Below are 8,238 nucleotides of genomic sequence, written 5' to 3'. Positions count from 1 at the left end.
GTAAAGAACCATCTACGAAATTATTTTATTCACTTGTGTGCATTGGGAGGAGTTGGTCCTTTGAACAACACATTTTGCCTTATTTTCAAATAGAAGTTTCAGTAATATTATTAGAATATGTGTAATTTTAAAAAATAGAACTTGACTTAGTAGTATTCCACTAGTGCAGTGCAGTGAGTGTATAGGCTAGCCCATGGTGCGGTCAGCTATGATATACTCAACTTCTTCTTTAGTAAGTTTTTCGTGAATATGGGAAAAAAAAATCCTTGAAACTAGAGATGAAGTTTTGTAACTTACTAATTTTAATATTAACAATGATTTTTATATTAATATTTATGGAAAATTTAATTTTTTTTTTCCACATTTTGCAAATGCTTCAAACATCCTCAGCTCGTTTTTTTTAGTAGTTAAAAATAGTCTAATTTTATTCATAATTATTCTTGAGAAGTAACAAATATTTATCTTTCATTTGGTACGAAGTTTTAAGCAAGTAAAATGTAGGTCCCAATAGAAATTGATTCTTAAAATATAGGAAAGTTTTAGAAAAAGTATTTTCTAAAAACTTAGTATAGTCAACCATTTAAAAAGGGCTCAAATTCACTCTCCATTTTCAAAATTATAATAAATAAATAGTTCATTTCTTTTCAAATTTAGAGAGCTAAATTAACTTTTTATTTGTAATTTATGCTATTTTTATTTGATGTTGTATGAGTTCTAACATTACTACCTCAATATTTTATACAAAAATATGTATATTTCTTAATTTATGATTTATAACAGTAAATTTTATTGGAAAATTAAAAATATTAAGGAACAAAGATTTTAAAAAAAAAAAAAAAAGGATTTAAGGAGGTCCCTATCAAATGAAATTTTATTATCTATATGGCAAATTTTAGTTAGACTCTTTCATTTTATCTTGGGGGGTGTATTCAATCTAGAGTTTAATGGATTTAAAATGAATTATAGATTTTCAAGGATTTGATAATTGTAATAGAATTCCATAGATTTCATAAAGAGTTTATAAGAATCCAACGAAATCTTTAGAATTAAGGCTGGATTTCATATTGACAATTTTCTTCACAATTTCACTATTAAAAATCCTTTTAAATCCATTAAAATCCATTATTTTTTAAAATCTTTTAAAATCAATGACATTTTGAATACCATTAGATTTTAAAAGAATTTTACAAAGCCATAATTGAATACACATGAATTTTAATGGACTTTTATAAAATCCATTAAAATTTAAATTGAATATCATTTTATTTGTATAAACTTCTTTAAAATCTAAATCGAATACCTCCAAATTTTTAAACACTTTTAAAATTCTTCAAACTTCGTATTGAATACACCTCCTTTAATCATCATTTAAATTCCATAATTTTGAATAATCATCACCAATCTTCCTTTTATTTTATGTATCTATTTTAAAATATTTGTCCGTCCTTTTTTACCAATTAATGTTATTAGTTAAAGACCAAAATTGTATTTTCACATAATTATTCAATCATAAAATCTTGATTTTTCTAAAAGAGATACAAAAAATTAAAGGTTATGTTTATTATAATAGATATAGAAATTAAAGAAAGATCAATGATGATGTTATAAAAAAACGTAAATATAATTATGACAAACTGAAAAAGTGTAAATAAAATTTACCTACTCTCTAATTTAAAAATTATACTCTTTAAAATAAGGGTTTTGACACCAATGATGTTAAGAAGTAAAGTTTTTCATTGATACAGCATTGTAAACAAATATTTGTTCTAATTCAAAACCATAGAAATAAGGTACAAAAATATTAAAACTACAAAAAATATTAGTGCCAAAAGCCATTAAAATAAAGAGGTCCTTGTATTCTCAAATTTCTTAAGAAGAAAATGTATACCATTATTTATGACAATTTTACTCTTTGTAAAACAAAATAAAGGTTAATACAATATTCAATCATATTTTTACTACATGCCAAACTAAATTTTGGGATTCTAATTCCTTCGAAATGATATCCATCAAATGTTACAGGACCTCTTTGAGGGGGAAAAAAATACTAAAATAACCAAGGGCCTTATTCAATCCAAACCATTCTGGCTAATTACATACAAAGCAAAAAAAATAAAAATAAAATTAACAAAAACAATTTAAGTAAAAGCCCTTTTTCTTCCCTCACCGAAAGCCAAAGATAATGTTGGGCCGGTATTTGGGGAGGAAGCGCCCTTTAGCCATGTAATTCAAAGAGAAACTGGTCATAAAACTCAAAATAAGAAATGCTAATACTATAGGCTTTTATTATTCTCAAGGAAAAAAAAAAAAAAAAAAGGAAGAATTATTCCTTAGCCGTTGAAATGCATTCCAGGAACTCATCACCTTTTTCTATTTTATTCCAAAAGTAGAATCTAGATTCTCTTCCAAGCAAGACAGGACAAAGAGCCATTCAAAATGAATGGTTGCTTTTATCTCTTTGAAAATGAAAAAGGCATTGGCAGATGCTTCAGGCTGGAAATATCAAACAGTTCCATAAACCTCTGATCGGAAACTCGAGCTTTCGCTGCTGCAAAGCGCTGGTATTCATCAAAGACAGATGAGAGACACCACCTTTGCAATTTTCTCATGCAGCCAACAAGACAACCAGTTCGGTGCTGAATAGAATTAAAAATAAGCAAACCATCTATAACTTGGAATCTATTGTCCTTAAATCGGTTAGAAGAGAATTAAGAACCAATACTTTTGCACATACCTTTCCCCGTTTACAATGGATTAAGATTGGGTGATTCCTCACATCTGCAATACAGACAAATCATGATAAAAGTTAGCAAATCCTTCAACCAACAAGTCCATAGTTTCCCCAAAAAAGGGGGGGGAAAAAAAATGTTATCCATTAGGTGCTTGAAGTACCAAGGACAACTTTCAGCGCGTCGCGGATGGTATCCTCTGGGATGTTAACAAATGGCTCCTGGATGCACAACTTGGATATATCAATTTGCAGTGACGGATCAAAGTTATAAACTTGGTTGCTGCTAATGCAATCATGTTATTAATCTATTTACAGCTAGGATTTCTACAACTATTATAAACACAAAACCCAAAAGAAAATTATATCCCCATCTTATAACAACCAATACTAATAAGTTTGATCATTTCATTGATACTTGGGGCTCATAATTGTTCTCCTAAATAATTGTAATCATTATTGAGCCAAACTCAGAAGGAACAACCAGCCCAATCATTGCTTCCAATACTTGCCAGCCCATTATTATGATCAACCCAATAATACTAAACTTGTGGCCAAGCCAAGCCTCAAATCCGAATTAGTGCGATTAAATCACGTCCCTAGTATCCAACTACCAGTTGTCTTGCCTAATTCTTGTATTTTTTTTCTTTGATAGACATAGTTGGACACCATTTCAATCCATGCTAAAAGAATTTCCTATCATAAGATTATCATTTAATGTGGGGTAAGATGGTTTTGGTAAAAAAGAAATCAGCATCCGGTCAGGAATGATTTTCACAAGAAAATTTTCTTAACCTGTTTTTTCATGTGTGAATGATTAAACTTTAACATGGTTGCTGAAACTCAATGCAAAAGAAGACAAAAAGTAGCTAAGGATGCATTTAGGAAATTATATAAAATATTTATGGATACTGAATTATGATATAGGAACATTCCACATGGTTATATACACATCTCAGGTGAAGAATAAAGTTTTGCCAACCATTACTGCTAATATGAATTTTTTTTTTTTTTTTTTTCTGTGGGGTCAATCACTGCTAACATGATTAAGGGAGTAAGAGTAGCAGGAAATACGAATTCTTGGTTACCAAAAAAATCCATCGTGCACATATGAAATATAAAGGATCTAGAATGATTATACTTAAGAATTGCTTTATTAAATAATTTATGAAGACAAGTTTCGAAGCTAGCCATCGTGCGCAGATTTCAAAACATGCATCTGGTGTAGGAAGACAAATAAACCCCATAGTTGAACGACAATCTTAAATGTTTGTCATTTGTGGTGTTCTACTACCCAAGAAGACTCATTAGTCCAGTGTATAGGCCTTAGTTAGCAATAACCTTGAATTCCATCCATTAAACTGGGACTAGAAGGATTTTAGTGGTACTCAAGGGTGGCAGTGGAAGTGAACTCACAAAAACTTCATCAGAACTTAATGCGATATGCTGTTACAGACTGAGTCCAAATGGAGTTCTATCCAAGACGCTAAACTATACATACTTTCATGTCAACTGATTGGATCAGGTATCCCACAGGGATAGTCAAGTGGCATGGTCCACTCTTTCCATCTGCGAGAACCAAGTTTTAATTTTGGATATATTGAAAAGAAAACTTGATGGGATCAGGTATCAAAAGCACACTCCAATTGTTAAAATCTAAAATTTTTATTAGATTCTTAAAATGAAACACACTAGAATACTACACAATAAGGTCAAAACCCCAACGTTTATAACCTTTCTATTAAGCTATTTGCCAATATCTATGTATTTTGATAAATTAAGGAAAGTTCATTGTTAACAGATAATTTGATGTGCTATGGTTGTGATAGAAACTTCAGGGTCATGGACATAAACTTTAAGGCGCACCATTTGGTGCATTGATGTTGTAAAGGATGCAATACTTCTGTATGAGGCACTGCAAATATGATTTAATTGTATGAAAAAAAATAAAAAATAGTGCTCTGTGCACTTTAAACTCGATCTTAATTATTTATACTGAAGTGCATACTTGAAATTGAAACAATGGAGGCCAGTGGCTTAAGCAAATCCATGAAGTTGTCCTAAACAATTTCCACCAAACGCCATAAATACAAACATATATACAGAACAAATAAGGCAGAAAAACATGAACCTGAAGGATATGGAACCAAAGTTTTCCGGTGCTTGTACTTCAAATCAAATAACAGAAGTATCAATTACTTTTCTTAAGTACAAAGAATCAAACCATATGACAAAAAAGTATAAAGAATAATATGGTAATGGACATACAATAAAAACAATAGCATAACATAGATGCCTTGGCCTTCGCATTGAAGAGCAGAATACATATATACTCTAGATGGCCGTCTTATACTTTGCTTGTGCATTTAAACTAATGCTTCAAAAGATTTAACCATTAAACTTATCAAAAGGAACAATAGCATGTGATAATTGTATAGAACATAGAAACATTTCACATGCCATCTGTCTGAAAGGATTCTATCTAAACATTTTATATCTAAACATTTAATTCTTGTAGTTTTGTTAGATGCAATAGACAATAAAGAGTATTCCACCCAAAAAAATAAAATAAAATAAAAAAAGACAATAAAGAGTATCATATGTACAAAGTCAGAATACTCAAATTAAGAACAATTAAAATTCTTATCGTTAGCGCTAAATAATCTTATGGGTGTATGATTATTGTTCTAAAAATAATAATTTTAGTTCAAAAAGAAAGACTTATCAAATAATCATACTACGGATGATTTAAGAAATACTGTAGTTTCCCAATGTGGCACGTCAGTTCAACCGAAGAACGTACAATTGTTAATGTTAGATCAGACAAGTCCAGTGTGACTGGAAACCCCATCACAAATTACAACCTAAAAACTGCCACCCATTTTCCAACTGCTTCTGTCTTTGCCACTTAATTTACAAAAAAAAGTTACAAAAAGACCACCCAAAAAGGAAAAAGAACAACTATTTTATATTAGAACTGGTATATGAATAATTGTTGAACCTATTTTTCCTAAAAATAATTAACCGATTAGATCGCAGTTGTATCAAATTTCAAAGACAAGCAAAATTACCGAGCCAAAAAGAAGAAAAAAAAAAAAAAAAAAAAAAAAAAAAAAAAAAAAAGGAAAGAGAGACGAGCAAAATGAAACTTGCTAATTACTCAACTGAATAATTTTATGAATTAATATCCTTGAACACTATAAGTACATAAATACATCAATAAATATATGTCTATACTACTTGTGCTAAAGTTGAAGATAAAGATAATAATAATAATAATAATAATAATAACAACTAAATAGTCAAACATATGCTGACAATGAAAAACTTTAATGGAAACTAAAAAAGTAGCTTGGAAAAAGACGATCCAAAGCCCATCAGATGCCTGGAGAGCAAAAGACACACACATACCTTGTAACCTTCAATCCCAAATTGAAAAAGCCGAATCCCATTGGACTTAAGAAACTCCATGTTAGCCTCGGGATACGGTTCGGGACACATACATCTAAATGAAAACATATAAGAAACAATGAATTTTATATGCTAAACAAATCAATCAATAAACCCTAAAATCCACCCAATTTTTCTCTCCAACCAAACAAAAATCAACCGAAAAAAAAAGAAAAAAGAAAAAAAGAAAAAACATAAAAACACGTACAAACACTGAAAAAACAAAATGCGAATATAATGCCGCTTTATAATCAGAACATCAAAAATGCTTACATGATTGAACGGAGTCCTAGGGTCTGGAGGAATGCAAAGTTAGCCGAGTCAGGGAAACCTGACCTGAAAATGCCATTATCAACCATGGCAAAGTTGAGAGGAGGAGTGAAAAGGCCCTCGCCATCCCTATCACAATCATCACCGACGGTGACCATCGGCTCTGGCTGTGGCAATCGACGGCGGTCGAAGGCGGCGACGGCGGTGGGGACTTCGAGACTCCTACACATCTCGGTTCCTTCTTCTTCTTCTTTGTGTAGGTCCACTTTCATATCAGTTGTGAGTGAGAAGAAAGAGAGCGCGTGAAACTATTTATAGAGCCAAAAAAACAAAAAAATAAAGAGGAGAAAAAGGGCTTGGCTTGGGATCGCAAAGGATATTCCTCCACTTCCTCTCTCTCTCTCTCTCTCTCTCTCTCTCTCTCTCTTTCTCCTTCTCTGTGCTGCTTTGGACGCCCTTTTTCTTTTTCTTTTCTTTTTTCCAATTTTATTTGATATATATATGTGACAGTTGAACAGGGTTTAGAGAGAGAAAAAGAAAGAAGAGAGAGAAAATCAGGTGGCGCAGGTTGTTAAGGCAAGCTTGTTGATGGTGGAGACTATGGTTAACCGTATTTATAGATTTAGCGGCACTCACAAAAAATTAAAAATATATATATATCTACTAAAATTTATTTTTGAAAAAAATATATATATTTTTGAATTTTGTTTTTTCTAAAAACGAAGTGTGAGGAAAAACGTTTTGACCAATATGACAAAAATAAAATATTCATTTTTAATGAAGAAAAACAATAAAATTGAAAACGGCATGGCTCTTTGGTGAAAATCATGATGAATTTAAAAAATTTGACTATTCACAACGCGTGTTGTGGCGCGTGGTGAAAAAAATGCTTCCAAATTATTGAGGGGACTCCACCACACCGCCGAAAGGGGTGTTTTCTTTGGTGGTTTTTAAAACTTTTATGAGGTAAAGAGGAGCATTTACGAATTTTTATATGATCAATTAGGGAACGATTCTCTTTGTTCCCAAAAAAATAAAAAAATAAAAAAATAAAAAACAAAAAACAAAAAACAAAAAACAAAAAACAAAAAAAAAAAAAACAAAAAAGCAAAAGGAACGGTTCTCTTTATTTCTAAAACTGTTTGTCAAATGGATACATAATTAAATGCTAGTAATTTAATATGGCAATTTTGAAAGAAAAAGAATTATATGATTTATTATAATATTATCATAATGTCCTTTTGGAATGTTGGATACGGTAATGAGAGATGGTATTAGTTTTCTAATTCTAAAAATTAGATGAGTGTGGTACAAAATATTTGCAGCAATGAAAATAAAGATATTAATCGGGATTGATAAGTGGCGCTTACGAAAATACAGAAATTAAAAAAAAATGTTATTTTTTATTTTTTATTTAGTCTTTTCAACTTAATTCAATGTAATTTTGTTTATTAGTTGGTATAAAATCTGTATTTATTAGAATTTATTAGATTAATATCAGAAATAAATATTAACTTGAAAGTAAAAATAAAAATAATACAATTTTAAAATTTATTTGTTTTGGTGTGTTTGTTTTTAAATATTCCTTACATTTATACTCGGTAAAGATGTTTAAAGGATTCTAATTAATACTAAAAAGTAAAAACATATTTAGAACTTGAATTTTTAGGAAGGAAATCGAACAATTTTATTGAGGATTTAAGATTCTCTTTCGGTTGTAGAATTAAAAATAAAAAAAAAAAAAAAAAAAAAAAAAAAAAAAACTTGATATCCAATATAGAAAATATAGA

At 30.1% G+C, this 8,238-nt stretch overlaps 1 protein-coding gene across 1 annotated transcript; it reads right to left on the bottom strand.

Annotated features, from left to right (window-relative positions):
- Positions 1 to 1,835: 1,835 nt before the first annotated feature.
- Positions 1,836 to 7,050, bottom strand: LOC107417147 (probable tyrosine-protein phosphatase DSP4). The gene is made up of 5 exons (XM_016025722.4): positions 6,452 to 7,050; positions 6,140 to 6,233; positions 2,893 to 2,950; positions 2,735 to 2,778; positions 1,836 to 2,636 (listed from the first exon to the last, which is right to left on the bottom strand). Exons 1-5 carry the CDS (start codon positions 6,718 to 6,720, stop codon positions 2,451 to 2,453), a joined length of 651 nt encoding a protein of 216 aa, XP_015881208.1. The 5' UTR covers positions 6,721 to 7,050; the 3' UTR covers positions 1,836 to 2,450.
- Positions 7,051 to 8,238: the final 1,188 nt, after the last annotated feature.

The sequence above is a fragment of the Ziziphus jujuba genome, chromosome 4 (genome assembly GCF_031755915.1).
Source record: "Ziziphus jujuba cultivar Dongzao chromosome 4, ASM3175591v1".
In the NCBI taxonomy this organism is placed as follows: domain Eukaryota; kingdom Viridiplantae; phylum Streptophyta; class Magnoliopsida; order Rosales; family Rhamnaceae; genus Ziziphus; species Ziziphus jujuba.
This window is presented reverse-complemented; position numbering and strand designations above follow the sequence as displayed.

Bases quoted from the DNA above. Each gene is read 5' to 3' on its own strand.
- LOC107417147 (XM_016025722.4), bottom strand. From the start codon at position 6,720: ATGAAAGTGGACCTACACAAAGAAGAAGAAGAAGGAACCGAGATGTGT. The intron at 2,951-6,139 runs GTATGTGTGTGT...TTGTGCATCCAG, and splicing joins TTGGGATTGAAGGTTACAAG to GAGCCATTTGTTAACATCCC. The intron at 2,779-2,892 runs GTACTTCAAGCA...TCTGTATTGCAG, and splicing joins CGCGCTGAAAGTTGTCCTTG to ATGTGAGGAATCACCCAATC.